This window comes from Myxocyprinus asiaticus, chromosome 13 (genome assembly GCF_019703515.2).
Source record: "Myxocyprinus asiaticus isolate MX2 ecotype Aquarium Trade chromosome 13, UBuf_Myxa_2, whole genome shotgun sequence".
Classification (NCBI taxonomy): Eukaryota; Metazoa; Chordata; class Actinopteri; order Cypriniformes; family Catostomidae; genus Myxocyprinus; species Myxocyprinus asiaticus.
This window is the reverse complement of record NC_059356.1, coordinates 36,023,963-36,042,677: the sequence shown is the minus strand read 5'-3', so window position 1 is coordinate 36,042,677 and position 18,715 is coordinate 36,023,963. Positions and strand designations below refer to the sequence as shown.

The 18,715-nt window shown below is 37.5% G+C and overlaps 2 protein-coding genes across 4 annotated transcripts; both read right to left on the bottom strand.

Annotated features, from left to right (window-relative positions):
* Positions 1 to 324: 324 nt before the first annotated feature.
* Positions 325 to 3,515, bottom strand: mrps34 (mitochondrial ribosomal protein S34). Its single transcript, XM_051715213.1, has 4 exons — positions 3,446 to 3,515; positions 1,534 to 1,856; positions 1,361 to 1,403; positions 325 to 1,041 (listed from the first exon to the last, which is right to left on the bottom strand). Exons 2-4 carry the CDS (start codon positions 1,849 to 1,851, stop codon positions 740 to 742), a joined length of 663 nt encoding a protein of 220 aa, XP_051571173.1. The 5' UTR covers positions 1,852 to 1,856; positions 3,446 to 3,515; the 3' UTR covers positions 325 to 739.
* A 2,848-nt stretch (positions 3,516 to 6,363) lies between these two features.
* Positions 6,364 to 17,366, bottom strand: LOC127450726 (SPRY domain-containing SOCS box protein 3-like). 3 transcript variants are annotated; one of them, XR_007899026.1, is made up of 8 exons: positions 17,208 to 17,366; positions 16,148 to 16,294; positions 15,663 to 15,843; positions 15,370 to 15,557; positions 12,684 to 12,786; positions 12,461 to 12,586; positions 10,453 to 10,993; positions 6,364 to 9,818 (listed from the first exon to the last, which is right to left on the bottom strand). XR_007899026.1 is itself a non-coding variant. In XM_051715038.1 (7 exons), exons 2-7 carry the CDS (start codon positions 16,271 to 16,273, stop codon positions 10,632 to 10,634), a joined length of 1,083 nt encoding a protein of 360 aa, XP_051570998.1. In that variant the 5' UTR covers positions 16,274 to 16,294; positions 17,208 to 17,366; the 3' UTR covers positions 6,374 to 10,631. The 3 variants fall into 3 exon arrangements, 2 of the variants coding, with proteins under 2 accessions (XP_051570998.1, XP_051570997.1); XM_051715038.1 differs by having other exon boundaries at positions 6,374 to 10,993; positions 15,663 to 15,840; XM_051715037.1 differs by having other exon boundaries at positions 6,376 to 10,993.
* Positions 17,367 to 18,715: the final 1,349 nt, after the last annotated feature.

Sequence of the window (18,715 nt, the reverse complement as noted above, 5' to 3'; positions counted from 1 at the left end):
ATATCACTGGTGCTTGACAGATAAGGGACTATATAATAGGATGCAGATGCTGCAATAACCAGAGAAGATCCTCTCAATTTAATTGCACTTGTCCCAGCCCATTAACACATTGTGCAAGAAATTTCACCAAACTCACTTGGGCCCAGACATAGCGCATGTTCGCAAGAAAATACCAAAATTCATGGCCATGCCCATTGACTTGCGCTAATGACTTAAAGCATAATGCTGCGCTTAGCACTCTTAAAATAGGGCCCTTAAGAGCCCTTTTTAATAAAAACTCAAACTGATTCTAGACTCCTATTAAATAACAGTGTTAGAACAAAATCAGTTCACCCATTTTTTTTAATCTCAGATATTCAATTGTTGCACATCATGCAAATTACATTATACATTTAACTCACATAATGTAAATAATATTACACAGATATTTTATCTTTTTTGACCAAATAAAAATAAAAACAGTCTTTCCATAGAGGGTTGTCCTTTCGGGTTTGGTCACCTGTCCAAATGTGCTACAAGAGCCTCCTATGAGATCTTCTCCCCCTCATTAGCCACAAAGTTTAGGAAAACAAGACAATATTTTGTTCTCACAAAACATTCCATTAAATACAAACCAATGATTATTGCGAGCAGGAGTGTCCTAATAAAAGGGAACAGGAGGGAGGGCTCCCATCAAGACCACTAAAACAGATCTCGCAACTCTTCCCCATGATCTTTCCCCTTGAACTGAACCTTTGCATCAGACAGGTGTACCCTCCTGTTTCTTCTTCTCTTCCTGACTCCTGAAATACTCATTACTGAGCAGCACATCCCGTTTCAATGGAAGAGAGGGCTCTGGAATAGTGCTCACATCCAGACCCAGCTGTTTTGCTTGCTGGGCCAGGATCATAGCACGCAGGAGGGGCGGGTATCTTGCATAACGGACAGGGGGTTCAGGGACCGGTTCACAACATTTAAAGGCCTCTTCCTCATGTTTGGGCACCAGACGCCAGTCATGATACATCACCTTATCCACCTCACGTTCTGTGATCTCCTCTTTACCTGAACGACACATCCATACAATGTGTCACAGTTTGCTGCACTTATTTATTAACTTGTTTATTTTGTAAATTTACGAGTAAAATTTATCTGAGACAGACAACATACATCATACATTTGCAGTCACTCAAATGTGACTGCAAATAACAGAACTGAACCATTGTAAAATACTAGGTCCTGAATATTTGCTCAAGTTCTGCAGTGAACTGTTCTGAACTAAATCTTCCATGAATACGGTATATGCAATACTGATAACAGTACTGTCACAGCTCCTCCACTAGAGGTCAGTATATTGAAGTACGACTTAAAAAATGTGTCTTACCTCTAAATGTTAGAAAGCCCCATGCTTTCCCATGATCCATGTTCTAAAGGAGAAAATATCAGAGTCTGAGCTCACACATAGTCTTATAAACATTTACAGAAATTATTATTTTTTTATGGAGTAAATCATCATAATCTGATGATGCAAAAGACAAACACAAATACAGAACTTACCTCTGCTGTATAATCAACCTTGACTTTTGTTATTTTCCAATAGCACGGCTCTGTATGCTCATCCAGCCATGACTTGCGTGTGAAGAGCCGACCCACGCCAAACATGCGCATGCCAGCTAGTAATGTAAAGAGCCGTGTCTCTCTTTTCACATCTTGCCAAGCCAGCACTGGCAGCTTTTTACCACTGAAGGGACGCATCATTGTGTCGTAGTCCAATGCATAGCGTTGAGAATCCTGTGGCCGATTCTTCAGCTCCCGGTAGGCCCGGATTTTCCGTGCCATCTCGGCTATGAGCCTCAGGCGCTTTTTCTTTACCATGTTGCCTGAATGACAGGTGAAAAAATAAGAAAATGATGCAAATCTGCAAACCAGGGCTCAACATTAAGCATTGTGCAATAGACCACGGTGTTGAAACCAGTTGATGGGAATTCTGCCGATTTAAACTTGTGTCAACAAAGTGAAGTTTGGTCAAAACTGCTAATCTTGTTATAGTCTTGGAAGCATTAGTATAAATGGGTAGAAAATTACAAACCAATCAGTAATGTTTTGCATCATATGACATAAGAAAACGTTCCAGAAAATGTACACTCACTGGGCACTTTATTAGGAACACTATACTAATACCGAGTAGGGCCTCCCTTTGCTCTAAATAAACAGCTTCAATTCTTTGTGGCATGGATTCCACAAGATGTTGGAAACATTCTTTTGAGATTCTGGTCCATGTTGACATGATTGCATCACACAATTTCTGCAGATTAGTCAACTGCATATTCACGCCGCGAATATCCCGTTCTACCACATCCCACAGGAGTTCAGTTCCGGTGACTGGGAAGGCTACTGAAGAACAGTGAACTAATTGTCATGTTCATGAAGCCAGTTTGAGATGACTTCTGCTTTGTGATATGGTGCATTATCATGCTGGAAGTACGCATTAGAAGATGGGTAAATTGTGGCCATGAAGGGATGCACATGGTAAGCAACAATCCTCAAATAGGTTGTGGCATTCAGGCAATGATTGACTGGTATTAACGGGCCCAAAGCATGCCAAGAAAACATTCCCCACACCATTACACCACCGCCACAAGCCTGGGCTGCATTTCACAAAAGCATTGCAAGCTTAAGTTAATCGTAGAGACCACTGGTGCCAATAATGAAGCCCTATAATAAGAAAACTGGTAAATACACAAACACACACACAAAAAAACGCACCCCTCACCCCCCCCCCCCCCCCCCAAATTCTACGCCAGTATTCCTAATATATCAACAATATCATCATGTGCAAATAAATTACTAAAATTTGATGATTAAAAAGAAATCAGAAGAAACTGCTATCTACCATTTAAAATACAATATTATTTTATAGATTATTTTTTACAGAGTTAAAGTTTTGAGTGAAAATGAGTAAATATAGTGCTAAATAAGAGTTTTCATTTTTTTTTTTTTTTTTTTTTTTTGCAATTTTGTGTATGTTATTTACTATATTAAATTGTGTGATATATATCGGCATTGTATCAGCCATTAAAAAACTCATTTCAGTCGATCACTAATATTAGTAGAGGACAGAACTGCAGTAAAGTTGTTGCTGATTACATCCTCTGATGACAATGCAGATGACAAAACCGCTGTCAGGTCAACGTTGTTACTCTGGCTACACGCTTATGTTAATGTAAGGAAAAATAAACTAACAAATAAATAAATAAACAAGCACTTAGTACAACTGATCAGATAGACAGCTGCGTAGACTTGCGCTTACATGCCTCACGTGTTACAAAGCGCTATATCATAACGTGTGATAGTTTATTGGAGGGCGTCAAACACCACAGCTAAAGCCAAAAGAAAAATAACGTATAAATGTAATAAATAAAGCGACCACATCTCAACCCATTTTCTGTCAAAAACTGTTATTTCTTACCAATCTGCTTGATTTGACCTCCACAAGTACGTCACGCCTGCTTTAGTCCGTCTGGAAACTCGGCACGTGCGCAACACGCATGAGTGTCATCAGTTCCGCTTACAGGGACAAACTATTGATGGGACTGTTTCTAAACAATTAACCTTACGGGTGTGAGGGTTTAGTACTCTGTTTTGTTTAGATTATTAATACCATCACTTTAAAGGAATATCTCAGATGGCGCTCACTGAAGTAAGTGATCAACTATTTTTAATTTGCACATTTGGCCAGGAACTGATAGTTTTTTAAATCGATTTATAGAATGATAAAAAAAATAAAATAAAACAATCTTATTCTTTCTATACTATGACGGTCACAGATATTGAGCCTCCAAATTGAATCAAATTCCGAAAGCAGTTTATTATGCAACCAAAATCCCATTAATAAACAGAAAAATTTAGATTTGGTGTATAACGCAGGACTTTTAACTACAAACAAGCCCGAAACATACCGAGGACTCTTATTTTGAAGTTCTACATGTAAAGTATTTACCAACTAAATCTTTTTATAGCCTATATATATTAACCAGATGACGAGTTTTGAATATAAATAGATATACTGTATGTTTCATTAGATGAGGATTATTGAAAAAAAAAATCTGATAATCGATGGTTGCTAGCAAGTGTTGTGCTTAATTGGCGCAGTGGTGGCTCAGCGGTTAAGGCTCTGGATTACTGATCAGAAGGTTGGGGGTTGAAGCCCCAGCACTACCAAGATGCTACTGTTGGGCCCCTGACCCTATCTGCTCCAGGGGCGCCGTATCATGGCTGACCCTGCACCCTGACCGCAGCTTAGCTGGGATATGTGGGGGGGAAGAAAAAAAAGAATGTGTGATAAATAAATAAAATTAGTATTATAATTCTGACTGCCTGGCTGGAGCATACCCTTCGCACAGTAATGCTGTGTTTCCTCTAGATGGCAGGAAAATTCGTTCAAAGGCTTCACTTTGTTCAGTTGAGTGGGCAAATCTGTAACTGTAGATGGCACCATAGACTCAGAAGTTAAACAAGGGCTTTCAAACGTGCATTTGGCCGCAGTTATACTGATGTTTCTACACAACTCATGTCATTTAACACGTTGATGGTAATTTGAGGTCATTTTCTTAGTCAGCTTGAAAGTAAAATCAGTATGAGTAGAATTTTACGCTACAGTGTCAGCTGCTCACAAAATAATTACATATTTAAAAAAAAAAACACACACACTACTAACTCATGCAATGAAACAATATTGTACAAATTCACCAATTTGTGTGTTTAACATGCATGATTAGTATTTTATTTCATAAACCTGTTAGTTTTAAATGATACATGCAGTAGTCACAGGAAATGTATCTTTCAACATTGGTGGGAAAAAAAAAACATTATCATATACCAGAATAATATCTGTTTATCTTCATTTTCAGCACCGAACTCCCTCATTCTTCTGCCTGGATGCCCAGATAGTCATAAAAAAATAGGTTTGGTGAATTAACACAGGCAACACTATGAGTCAAATGAAGCATTTGACTCTTTTGACATAAATAGCCTCATTACCCAGGGGGTAATAACTGGGTGGGTTCATTTTAACCTACCTGCATATATTCTACCTCCCTCATTCTTCTTTCTGGGTGCTCAAACAGTCTTCAAAATGGATTTGGTGGATTGACACAAGGAACACTGTATGTCCCATAACACATTTGATTATATTGATTGACAGTCTTATTATTCAAGTGGGTAAAAACTGGGCAAGGTCATATTTTCCCACCTGCCTGGATTCTACCTCCCTCATTCTTCTAGCTGGATGCTCAGATAGTCATAACAATAGGTTTGGATGATTAAAACAAGCAACACTGTATGTCCCATATAGCATTTGACTTTTTTTTTTGACAAAGAACATCTTATTATTCACTGGGGGAAAACTGGGCGTGGCCATACTTTCCCACCTGCCTGGCTTCTACATCCCTCTTTCTTCTAGCTGGGTGCTCAGATAGTCATAAAAATAGGTTTGGATGATTAAAACAAGCTACAATTCATTTCACATACTGCATTTTATTCTTTTGACATAGACAGTCTTATTATTCAGAGGGGTAATAACTGGACGAGGTCATATTTTTCCACCTGCCTGGAGTCTACCACCCTCATTTTTCTAGCTGGATGCTCAGAAAGTAAAAAAAAAAAAAAAAATAGGTTTGGTGGATTTAAAAAAGCAACACTCTATGTCCCATAAAGCATTTAACATTTTTGACATAGAACGTCTTATTATTCAGGGGGGTAACAACTGGGCGGAGTCATATTTTCCCACCTGCCTGGATTCTACCTCTGTCGTTCTTCTGGCTGGATACTCAAATAGTCATAATAATAGGTTTGGTGGATTCATAAATGCAACACTGTATGTTCCATAATGCATTTGACACTTATGACTATCTCAGCATCCAGCCAAAAGAATGAGGGAGGTAGAATCCATGTAGGTGGTTAAAAATGACTCTGCTCAGTTATTACCCCCCTCAATAATAATACTTTCTTTGTCCAAACAATAGGTTTGGTGGATTAATAAATGCAAAACTGTATGTTCCATAAAACATTTGACTCTTTGAACATAGACATTCTTATTATTGAGGGGGGTAATCACTGGGAAGAGTCACTTTTAACCACCTGCCAAGATTCGAACTCCCTAATTCTTCTGGCTGGATGCTCAGATAGTCATAAAAATAGGTTTGGTGGATTAATAAATGCAACAATGTAATTCCCATAAAGCGCTTAATTGTACTGAAATAGACAGTCTTATTATTGAGGGGGGTAATAACTGGGCAAGTTCATATTTTCCCAGCTGCCTGGATTCTACCTACATTCTTCTAGCTGGATGCTCAGATAGTCATAAAAATAGGTTTAGATAATTAAAACAAGCATGTCCCATACTGCATTTGATTATTTTGTCATAGACAGTGTTTTTATTCAGGGTAACAACTGGAGGGAGTTATTTTTAACCCCATGCCTTGATTCTACCTCCCTCATTCTTCTGGCTGGATGCTCAAATAGTCATAACAATAGGTTTGAATGATTAAAACAAGCAACACTGTATGTCCCATAAAGCATTTTACTTTTTTGACATGGAAAGTCAGGGGGGTAAAAACTGGGAAATATCATATTTTCCCACCTCCCTCATTCTTCTGTCTAGATGCTCAGAAATTCATAAAAATTGGTTTGGTGGATTAATAAATGCAACACTGTATGTCCTATAGAGCATTTGACTCTGACATAGACAGTCTTATTATTCAGGGGGGTAATAACTGGGAAAGGTAATATTTTCCCACCTGCCTGGATTCTACCGCCCTTATTCTTCTGTCTGGATGCTCAGATAGTAATAATAATAGGTTTGGTATATTAACATAAGCAACACTTCATGTCCCATACTGCATTTAACTCTTTTGACATAGACAGTCACATTTTCCCACCTGACTGGATTCTACCTCCCTTCTTCTGTCTGGGTGCTTAAATATTTTTCAAAATGGGTTAAATCTTTTTATTGTATTGCTAGACAATTAAACAATTTTGTAAACAATATCCACAATTGTTTACATTATCTTAATCTTTAAAGTGTGTGTGAGCCTTTGCAGTTTGTCTTCATAGACTGCAAGAGAGATAACACAATCTATGACTTTGTGTAGTGGAGGTCCATTAGGTAATAGTCCCTCTCAAAGTGTTGTCTAGAACATTTATCATGGTAAACACACTGAAATCTAAAATCATATCACAAATTAGCTTATACAGAAATGATTTCTGTATAGAAAACATGTCTCACCAGTGCAAACTCAAACAAACATGTACCAAAATCAAACAATAACAATTCATCATTGTCTCAAATATATAAAAGACACAATTTTTCATTGTAAACCAAAAATAGAACATGAATGAACAAAGAGAGGAAGAGGAAGATGAAGACCATGAAGAAGACACAGAAATGTATCCAATTAGATGTATTTCCATGGTTTCCAAGGGGGTCACTCATGTTTAAATGGACCACACAACACAGCACTGTTATTTAAAAATAAATTAATAGCTTATAGAGATTTAAGAATTAGATTAGTTTAATAGTAATGTTTTGAAAATGCACCCCTCTTTTACAGTAGCAAAGTAATTAAAAAATGCAAATAACTGTCTTACAGATATTTATAATCAGTCCATAGCTAACTTTCTGTCCAGATACACAATTCAATTTTATAAAACATTGCTTTACCCTTCCTAAAGGGTAAGAGGTTAATTGATTAAATTGTGTGTCACTGCAAAAAAAGTGTTATGTAACATTTGGTCATGCTGAATATTAAACGTTTTGTGGACACAGAAATGTATATAGATTTGTGGGCCAAAAAAATATTACTTTTTGTTTGAAGTGAAAATGTAAAATTAGACCCATGGGGTAATATTGTATGCACCCCTCAGAACTGGGGCTGAAGACCCCAGTGGCAGGGTGTTATGGTGGCCAGTTGGTGGTGTTATTATTATTTAATTTAATAATTATTCTAATTCATGAGGTTATTGTTTATTAATTCTGTGCATTAGATTCACATTTAAAACATCAGTATAACCTACAGGTTAATTGATTTGACTTATTTTATCTGATTTCATAATATTGCTATTATAACATCCCTTCAATTAATATTATGGGCTTCTATTATTTACAGGTCTGTACATAGTAGATATTGAAATATTAATAAGATTGTATAACCTTTTATATAGATTTTATTTTTTTTATTTTTTTGTACATTGAAATGACTTCATTTGAAAAGAAATTGTTGATTTAACATGCTATAATTGAATGTGTATACATATATCCTTATTTCCTAACTAATAAAGTTTTTAATGATTAAACCCCCCCCCAATAATCAAAATAAGCAAGTAAAACCAGCTGCCAGCATGCTTCATTTGACTTAGTGTTACCTGTGTTAATTTACCAACCCTATTTTTTATGAATATCTGAGCATCCAGGCAGAAGAATGAGGGAGTTCGAATCTAGATAGGTGCTGAAAATGACTGTCCACATTAAACAGATATTATTCTGGTATATGATGTTGTTGTTGTTTTTTTTACTCAATGTTGTTAGATAAGCAATTTCAGCACATTTCCTGTGACTACTTCATGCATCATTTAAAACAGGTTTATAAAAGAAAAAAAATTATCATGCACGTTAAACACACAAATTGGTGAATTTGTACAATATTGTTTCATTGCATGAGTTAGTAGTGTGTAATAATGACAAATACAATTTTGAATTTGAAATATGTAATTATTTTGTGAGCAGCTGACACTGTAGCGTAAAATTCTACTCATACTGATTTTACTTTCAAGCTGACTAAGAAAATGACCTCAAATTACCATCAACGTGTTAAATGACATGAGTTGTGTAGAAACACCAGTATAACTGCGGCCAAATGCACGTTTGGCAAAGACGTTTGAATTGATGAGGTTTGAAAGCCCTTGTTCAATTTCTGAGTCTATGGTGCCATCTACAGTTACAACAACGTGATTTGCCCACTCAACTGAACAAAGTGAAGCCTTTGAACGAATTTTCCGAGTTTTACTGCCATGTAGGGGAAACACAGCGTTACTGTGCGCGTCCACGCGAAGGGGTTATGCTCCAGCCAGGCAGTCAGAATTAGGTACAACACCTGTACTATCAGTTATCGGAAAAATCGATTGTTGCGGATAACTTATATATATATATATAAATAAACCTCAAAACCGATATATCGGTCTGCCCAATTTGGTCAAAAATGCATAATCCAAAAGATGCGGTTCAGTTGAACATTGTAGTTCAAATTAATTGCAGTAAAAGCTACACTTCAATTGACTTTTGGAAACCTTTATTAAGATTTCAAAAAGAAAACAAAACCATATCCCACTCCTTTTCAATGCATATCATTTTCCTAATTTTTTTATGATTCATATAAAAGGCCATGCTCAATGTACGGTAGAAGGAGAGAGACAAAGAGAAAATGAGAGTGAATGAGAGCGCTTATGACATACAATTAGCGTCGAGCACAGTACAGGGGACCTGTATATCTATATACTTCTATACATAAAATAAGCGAGAAAGTGCTTTTATGCATAACAAAAACATGATTTGCTTTCTTTACAATGAATTACAAAACCTGCAATAAAACCCTTTAAGAATTCAATATGAACCTCATGTAGAGATGTTGCACAGACTGAAAACTGAATTAACCGCAAATTTAGTCAGGATCAGTCAGTTTAACAACTGAATCAAGATATTCTTAGGAAAACAAAATTCTCTGGAAATACTGTTCAAATATAGCCTACATACCACACATGTGAGCAATGACAAGGGCCCCAAGTATTTCCTAAAGAGAAAAAAAAAACTGTCACAGACATTTTTCCTCATCATTTCATGGAATTTAAAACACTTTTTTTTAGACAATATTCATGATGACGTCACTGTTATTAATTCACTTACAGTCTGTTGGAAACTTCAAGTTTGTTAGTAAAATAATAATAAAACACAAAATGATTGTTTAACAGATCAAATATAAAGTTGGAACAGACCATGGCACATGCAGAGATGTTTAACTGGCCTGTCCTGGAGAATGACATGAGTTATATGCATCACTTTCTATGATCAAGTTACATTTTCTGCCCCCGGGAGATGAGAGGAGAACAAACGGAGCAATTTATAGTTCACTGAAGCTGGCATGTTGTCATGACATGATTGTTTATGTGTGTGTAAATGGGTCTCTGCGCACAAAGTACACAGTATCGATGTTTGCCTAAGTTTCAAATGGTAATGTTTTTGTTCCCCACATGAAAACAAGTTCACAAGGTGCATATCTTTTTTTGAAAAGCTGATGAACTTCATTCGACTGTGTATCTGGAACATCAGTACAGAATAAAAAATGACTCTGAATACCGTTATTCAGTACATCAATATGAACCTGAAGGGTCAAACAACCTTTTGAACACTGAAGAATGAATACTTACCAACAATACAACTAGTTAAACTGGCTCGAAAGACCTTCAATGTTTTTCAAAGTTATTCAGCAAACTTTATCATCCACCTTTGTAGGACGGCACACGTCCAATGTTAATGCGTGGGTTCTTTTTGTTTGTCGAGACATTTTAACGTGTGCAGGGTGAGTGGATGAGGCGTAGACATAGCCTCAGGTCCAGCGGCAACGTTTCCGCTGGCAGGCCTCGGGGTCTGAGGAGCAGCCCTCGGAGTCACTACCCGAGGAGGGCCCTGGCGAGCTGTGTGCGTAAGAGTGTGCATGTGGATGCGTGTGATCCAAGCTTAGCACCCATCCCAGTTTGGAGTGCAGAAGGTGTCTGAGGCCAGGCGGGAGGGGCAGAACTCGAAGTGCGTCAACTCCAGAGGGGAGCAGCTTGCGGAGACGAGAGCAACAAAGATATTGTAGTGAGGTGGGGGCAGAGACGGAGCGAATCACCTTCATGCTGCTTTTGGCAGCAGTGGAACATGCCATCGGAAACACTTGCTTATTCTTCATCTCTGTTGCTGCAATACCTAACACACATACACAAATATTAAATGTTATCAATGTCTTTTTAAAGGGCTCATGTCATAGGAAATTCTTATGCATTTTCCTTGATCATTTGAAATAAGAGTTAGCTTTACTATGAAAGCATACTCCACTAAACAAACCATTCATTAAGACTGTACAAATGGCTCATTCTGAAATCCTTGGATTTCTGACATCAGAAACCCAAACACATTAATTGATAACGGTCCACACTACGCATCGATGATCGGAAACTTGGCCCACCCAGTCACAATAAAGTACTAAAAATGAAGTGGGATAGATACTATTATTTTTAAACACCAGATGAGAAAAAAGAGAATTTACACGAGTAAGGATAGACCAAAATTCATATTTTTATCCGATATCGATTTTGAAAAAAAGAAGAAAAAAAAAAGAAACATATAGACTGATTCAGATATTTTACTACTTACCTTATTTTGTTATCAGATCACTGTTTTGCTTAGGAATTATGCTTTAAACTTATGTGCAAAGAGGTACAAAAGCTGTTTGATTGTTCTAAAAATAAAAAAATGCTATTGAACATGGACTGGATCTATTGAACAAGAGATTAAAGGAGCCAAAAAGGAAAGATAAAAAAAAAAAAAAATCTAAAACATTTTTGCACTTGTATTTTTCAGTTCTAAACAAAAGATTTTTACAAATGTTACATATTATAATAGAACATTACAAATTCATATTTCATATTTTCTAAGATTATGCATATTTCGACATGCTTTTCTTTTTCAGATTTAATTTATTTTCATAGGTATTTCCTTATATTACATTTAGTATACAACTTTATACAGTGTGATAATGTAATTATTAAAAATAAAAAAAAAATAAAAAACTTCGTTTTCAATCCATAACACACTTTTTTTTTTTTAATCAGAAAATGTTTTTCCCCATTGTCCACTTATAGTCAGTTTTCTGCACCAAAACATTCCTAATTAGTTTTTCATGACCCCTTTTCCATACTCTCTGACCCTTAGAATTGTTTAGAATTAGAATTCCGCTTTATATGTTAGGAACTTTCAGAAAGATATGCAAATCAGCAGGTGCTACACACAGCCAGGAACAGCACAATAACTGACTTTTTATTTACTTGTGACTAGGGATGCACAGATAAAACAGCCACCAATACTTTTCAGCCAGTTATTGACCATATCTGCATTTCAGTCATGAGCATGAAAATGCTGATATGAAAAACAACTGCTATCCAGCTTTCTGGCTGTATTCAATAGTTTTTGATCTTAAAAAAAAAAAAAAAAAAAAAAAACAGCGATAACATCTTAAAGTCTTAAAAAAATTATTTTTACAAGAACCGTACTGCAATCATACCATGTTTAATTATCTGTAAGGAAACTGACACTTAAAAATTTGTATATTATTTCAAACACAAGCATGAAAAGATAGCAGCTGAAAAGCCTGTCACACGTCAGCGTAACTCTTACCGATGCATTTGCGATTCTTAAAGAAGGTGAGGGTTCCATGCCAAGTGTCCAAGTGAACACCGATAATGGAACCCTGGCCGAAACGTGTTGAAAAGCAAACTTTATCACCATTATGATGCAACAGACCTGAAAAAAAAAAAAAAAGAAATTACGAAAGAATCCTTAAGCACTTTTCAAAGTATGTGTTACTTAAGTATGTGCTTGTGAACTGAACTTGTTTTACCTGTATATGACAGACCCCAGCTGTCTTCATCTTTACCCAGCAGGCTGCAGAACGTATGTCTATATTTGTCCAGATTCACATCTGATGTACCAATACCTACCATCTACATAAACACACACAAAGAATTCCACCACTCAACTTAAAAAACAAAAACAAAATCACATACACATTTTCAGAGTCTACTCTAACTACCCAACACAGTATGCTTCAAGTAATTGAGAATTCATTTTATTTAGCAAGTTATGTTTTATTTAACCATATGCTGACAGTTAGATAAGATGCACAAAAAAAGTAGACTTTTCCTAATTCACAAAAAAAACCTTCTGAATATACAGTGCATCCGGAACGTATTCACAGCGCTTCACTTTTTCCACATTTTGTTATGTTACAGCCTTATTCCCAAATGGATTAAATTCATTATTTTCCTCAAAATTCTACAAACAATACCCCATAATGACAACGTGAAAGAAGTTTGTTTGAAATCTTTGCAAATTTATTTAAAAAAAAATAAAAAAAATAAACAAAATAAAAAAACAATCACATGTACATAAGTATTCACAGCCTTTGCCATGACACTCAAAATTGAGCTCAAGTGCATCCTGTTTCCTCTGATCATCCTTGAGATGTTTCTACAACTTGATTGGAGTCCACCTGTGGTAAATTCAGTTGATTGGACATGATTTGGAAAGGCACACACCTGTCTATATAAGGTCCCACAGTTAACAGTGCACGTCAGATCACAAACCAAGCCATGAAGTCCAAGGAATTGTCTGTAGACCTCCGAGACAGGATTGTATCGAGACACAGATCTGGGGAAGGGTACAGAAAAATTTCTGCAGCATTGAAGGTCCTAATGAGCACAGTGGCCTCCATCATCCGTAAATGGAAGAAGTTTGGAACCACCAGGACTCTTCCTAGAGCTGGCCGCCTGGCCAAACTGAGCGATCGGGGGAGAAGGGCCTTAGTCAGGGAGATGACCAAGAACCCGATGGTCACTCTGACAGAGCTCCAGCGTTTCTCTGTGGAGAGAGGAGAACCTTCCAGAAGAACAACCATCTCTGCAGCACTCCACCAATCAGGGCTGTATGGTAGAGTGGCCAGACGGAAGCCACTCTTCAGTAAAAGGCACATCCAAACTTCCGCCTGGAGTTTGCCAAAAGGCACCTGAAGGACTCTCAGACCATGAGAAACAAAGATTGAACTCTTTGGCCTGAATGGCAAGCGTCATGTCTGGAGGAAACCAGGCACCGCTCATCACCTAGCCAATACCATCCCTACAGTGAAGCATGGTGGTGGCAGCATCATGCTGTGGGGATGTTTTTCAGCAGCAGGAACTGGGAGACTAGTCAGGATCGAGGGAAAGATGAATGCAGCAATGTACAGAGACATCCTTGATGAAAACCTGCTCCAGAGCGCTCTGGACCTCTGACTGGGTCGAAGGTTCATCATCAAACAGGACAACGACCCTAAGCACACAGCCAAGATAACAAAGGAGTGGCTCGGGGACAACTCTGTGAATGTCCTTGAGTGGCCCAGACAGAGCCCAGACTTGAACCCGATTGAACATCTCTGGAGAGATCTGAAAATGGCTGTGCACCGACGCTCCCCATCCAACCTGATGGAGCTTGAGAGGTCCTGTAAAGAAAAATGGGAGAAACTGCCCAAAAATAGGTGTGCCAAGCTTGTAGCATCATACTCAAAAAGACTTGAGGCTGTAATTGGTGCCAAAGGTGCTTCAACAAAGTATTGAGCAAAGGCTGTGAATACTTATGTACATGTGTGTTTTTTTTTTTTTATTTTTTTTATAAATTTGCAAAGATTTCAAACAAACTTCTTTCACGTTGTCATTATGGGGTATTGTTTGTAGGATTTTGAGGAAAATAATGAATTTAATCCATTTTGGAATATGGCTGTAACATAACAAAATGTGGAAAAAGTGAAGCACAGTGAATAATTTCCGGATGCACTGTATCTAACGACAACTTTGTCTCACAGAACCACATTATCATACCTACATTTTTGCTAAATGATTTTTACGTGGCTCACTGTACATATTGCTGCAGTTTCCTGGTTAAAAACTAGAGGCGCCACAGTAACAATGACTTTTATTCTCAGACAAATCAGAAGAAAAATGGCAGATTATCAGTTCATTAACACTAACTTTTCACCCTGTTCCTCACCCAATACTATCTTATGACATCAAAACAGATTTACTATGATGAACTTGTAACGTGACACATTTGAACGTTTGCATTACAGAACCATCTGCATTTACTGTACAAGCTTGTTCTCGCGCAGTAGCTCAACTGATAGAGCGCTGCACTTTAAATGCAAAGGACTTTTACAAATCTCGAAGAGCATGCGAGTCGATGAGAGGCTAAAAACTTCAGCAAATTGCATTTTTTCTCACATTTGCTTTTATGACACTATCGGTTAGGTTTAGGGTAGCGCGGTAGGTTTTGTCGATTTAAAACTCAATAGGGCATTAACCTCATCTTTTAGGAGAAAATTTTACTCTCTTTTAGCACCACACATTGGACATTTCCACTCTGAACTGCCGCAACTTGTGCAATGAACCATATAGTATAATTTTTCAAAAATGTCGCCAAAGTCACATAATTTTCATTAGATCAGCCTGACCAAGGCAAAACATGCACACAGACCCACACACATACACACGTCGCACCATGTCTGTGCCGTAGACAGGGGAAGTCATTTTAATCTCCCAGAAATGTTGTCCCTCCGTGAGTTCTTTGGAGCCACGAATGGCTGCTGTTCCACAGCTATATTCTGAATGGAAGCTCACTTTTCTGTTCTCACAGCTTAACAGTGTTGCAGAAGACCGGCTGCCCTCATCCCACACCCAGTCAAAATCTGACAATAACATGGTCACAATTAAGCACAATAAGCGCAGTCAACGTACAAAAAAAATAAGGCTTATATGACTTGTAAGAGATGTGGTACTACTACTACTACTACCTTGGTCGTCTTCTCCACAGTGGCAGTCTCGTAAGTGTGTGTAACCTCGGAGCCGCGAGTTACAGCTGAGCTCCATCTGCGAGTCACAGCTGCAGTACGACTCTCCTGTAACGGGCACGGCGCTCGGAACTGCCGGCACAAGGGCCGGATACTCCGCTTCGGAATCAGAGTCACTGTACTGCTGGACACACATGTACACACACTCTATTAATATTCATCACCAGGAATATGTCTACGATATGTAAAGCAGGATCTATATTAATTTATGTCAGGATCAATGCATAGTTTCTGATCTTGATTTTTTCATGGAATTATGTTTGCTGTCACTTACAAGAAATGATGTATGGAACAGGAAATTTATGGGATTTCTATTATTACGTAAGTTTATCACTCATACTGATAACATCTAATTTAGTAAAACTTCAGCAATATCTAAAGGACTTTTCACATCAGATAAGCTCCATGTTCACCCCTCTCACACCCACCTGCTGCCGATCATAACTCCAGTCCTCACTTTCGGAGGTGATCACTAAAGTTCTTGCATCTGCATCCCGTCGGATTCCGCTCCACACGTACCTCCAAGCTCTACTGTTTCTGCTCCGCCTCGACATGCCAACCAGGGGCCTCCTCAACTGTCACAGAGAGAGAACAATTGTTTGTGTGTCATTCAACAGAAAGACAACAGACAGCCCTATTGGAGCAAACACATTGTGAAAATGTAGCTAATTTCAATTTAGTCAAATACACTTTTTTTTTCCTTTCTTTTTTTACACTCATCTGAAATAAACAGCCACATAACTTTCTTACAGGTTCTTTGCAATCCTTCACAGTTCTTCCAATCATAATGTGTGTGCATACATAGTGTACCAACACATTAATTTACATTGATCAACCATTAACTGCCAACTAATTTTACGATTTCGTGCCTGCCCTGTTTATTCATGCGCCTTGTATAGCTTAAAACGAGCTCTTCGGCGAGCAAATCGTTTTGCAAAATCACAAACGTGGATTGTTTATTGTGTTCTGTCATCCTGTTGCGCGCGAGGTGTGAAGCAAAACTTTAACGTCAGAATTTCACGCGCGAGAAGAGTAAACATTGGATGGCAACACGCTCAGTTTGATTAACTGTAAATATTACATTTTGTATTCGCGCGTCAGTTATTTCAGTTCGCACAACCGGTCATTTGAGAACTAGCTGAGATATCGATATAGCTCCTAAAGATAGAATCCGCACACCGGGAGGAGAAGAAGAAGAAAAAAAAACATAACATGTTCTCGTGTTAGGCCTCGCAGAAAGTGACCGACAAGCCAGGCACCTCGCATGCCTGTAGAGATGAACGCTTGAGCATGAATCACTTGCAATTACTACAGACTACTGTTTTGGTTTAAATATTATACCAAGTCTGTTTGAAATAAAAATTTCTAAACGCGCAACAGGCTCCGCCGCATCTTGGCGCTAACGGAGGCTCGCGGATTTAGCATGAGCTAATACCTGGATGTTGCCTTCACTAGGACAGGTTTTTTTTAAGGCACAAGCAAACTTACCAGTCTTTTAGGGGTGCCCTATAGATCGCCGGTGTCCCTTACACCTAAAGGTGCTAGAATGACACAGTGAAGCATGTATCTGTGAAAGCAATCGGCTCCCGTCCGCCAGCTAACTGTCACATTTCACTGTGACCTACTTTCACGACAGACGTAAACATCAAGCCCCTCCTCTCCAGTTCGAACACAATTGGCTAAAAAGAAAAGTGGGCGTGGTTTTCACCGAAGCGTGTATAAGTAAAGGTCTAATCAGCTGTCACTTAAATGTCCAGTTCGTCCTAAATCCCTTTATGACGTTCACGCTTTCTTATCCTAGCAAGTGTGCGACAGGACTAGTCCATAATAATCTTTAAGCGGCAGGTGTTCCACTGTCATAATTAATTTAGGTAGTTATTCATTCGTCTTTTTCCGTTAGACAGTTCTCTATTGTGATATTAGCGGAATATAACATTTTATTTACTGTCTATCAACGAGTCTAACTTTGTGCATATCTACATAAAAGGCCACAGATCAATCATTCTTGACTAAAATCGGAATTTAAGTGACGTCATATCTTGTTAGATCCTGCTATAAACTGTATATATCCTGCTATAAAAAAAAAAAGAAAATGGTCTAATTTCTACTTTTGTTGATATATCCAATTTATGTGTATTTGGAGAAAGGAAGTCTGCATCCTTTCAGTTATGAGTGTAAGCATGTACAATACCTTTGGGAGGATTTAAGTTTTTAAATTGTCTCCCTTAATAAACAGTGAATTAGTCATTGAAAGATGTATTTCACTGATTATTGAGATAAGGGATAAAATATGTTTGAAATCTGAGTTTTTACTTTTTAATACTAAATTAATTTGAAATGGATATATTTGTAGACAAAGGTCTCAGTTAACGAACGATGTAATGGAACAAGTTTGTATAAAAACGCTTTTTTCTTTCTTAAATTTGACATTTATTCACTTCATAACTTGCATCTTACTGTCATTTGTGTCAGTTCCGTCAGACACAGCAAAAAGCATGCTATTTTAATTTGATTCATCCAACAAGTGTAAAGTCTTTAATTATCTAATAATAAGCTGCCTCTATAACCTACACTAAAGTGCCAACATTTATCCCACAATTTTAACAGAAATTATAATAATGAGAATGATGGAGTTGACAAGTTGAAGCTGTGACCGCAGAGACTTAAACATTGTTTGTTTAAAATATGAAAAATATCAAACGTACCAGACCATGTGTCCTACTGTTGCATCCACCAAGAGCAGGAAGTGGGAAAGGGGTACTCAGAGTTAAAGCTGACCTGGACATTTTCTGATTTATTCAGGATTTTAAAAAAATGTGACGCAAAGTGAGGATACAACTTTGATAGGCAGTTGTTTTATGGAAAATATAATTTAAAGTTTTCTTTATGTATTGTTTGATATCTTACAGATCCCTACCTTTCATTTGATATTTATATTTATGATTTTTTTTTTTTTTTTTTACATTTTTAAACACTTTGTTTGGCAGTTTAACATT

Excerpts from the sequence above, each read along its gene's own strand:
- mrps34 (XM_051715213.1), bottom strand. The coding sequence starts at position 1,851 with ATGGTAAAGAAAAAGCGCCTGAGGCTCATAGCCGAGATGGCACGGAAA. Across the intron at positions 1,404-1,533 it reads AGGTTGATTATACAGCAGAG|AACATGGATCATGGGAAAGC; the intron begins GTAAGTTCTGTA and ends TTTCTCCTTTAG. Across the intron at positions 1,042-1,360 it reads GGGCTTTCTAACATTTAGAG|GTAAAGAGGAGATCACAGAA; the intron begins GTAAGACACATT and ends TGTGTCGTTCAG.
- LOC127450726 (XM_051715037.1), bottom strand. The coding sequence starts at position 16,273 with ATGTCGAGGCGGAGCAGAAACAGTAGAGCTTGGAGGTACGTGTGGAGC. Across the intron at positions 12,587-12,683 it reads CTGGGGTCTGTCATATACAG|GTCTGTTGCATCATAATGGT; the intron begins GTAAAACAAGTT and ends TTTTTTTTTCAG. Across the intron at positions 10,994-12,460 it reads TAAGAATCGCAAATGCATCG|GTATTGCAGCAACAGAGATG; the intron begins GTAAGAGTTACG and ends TATGTGTGTTAG.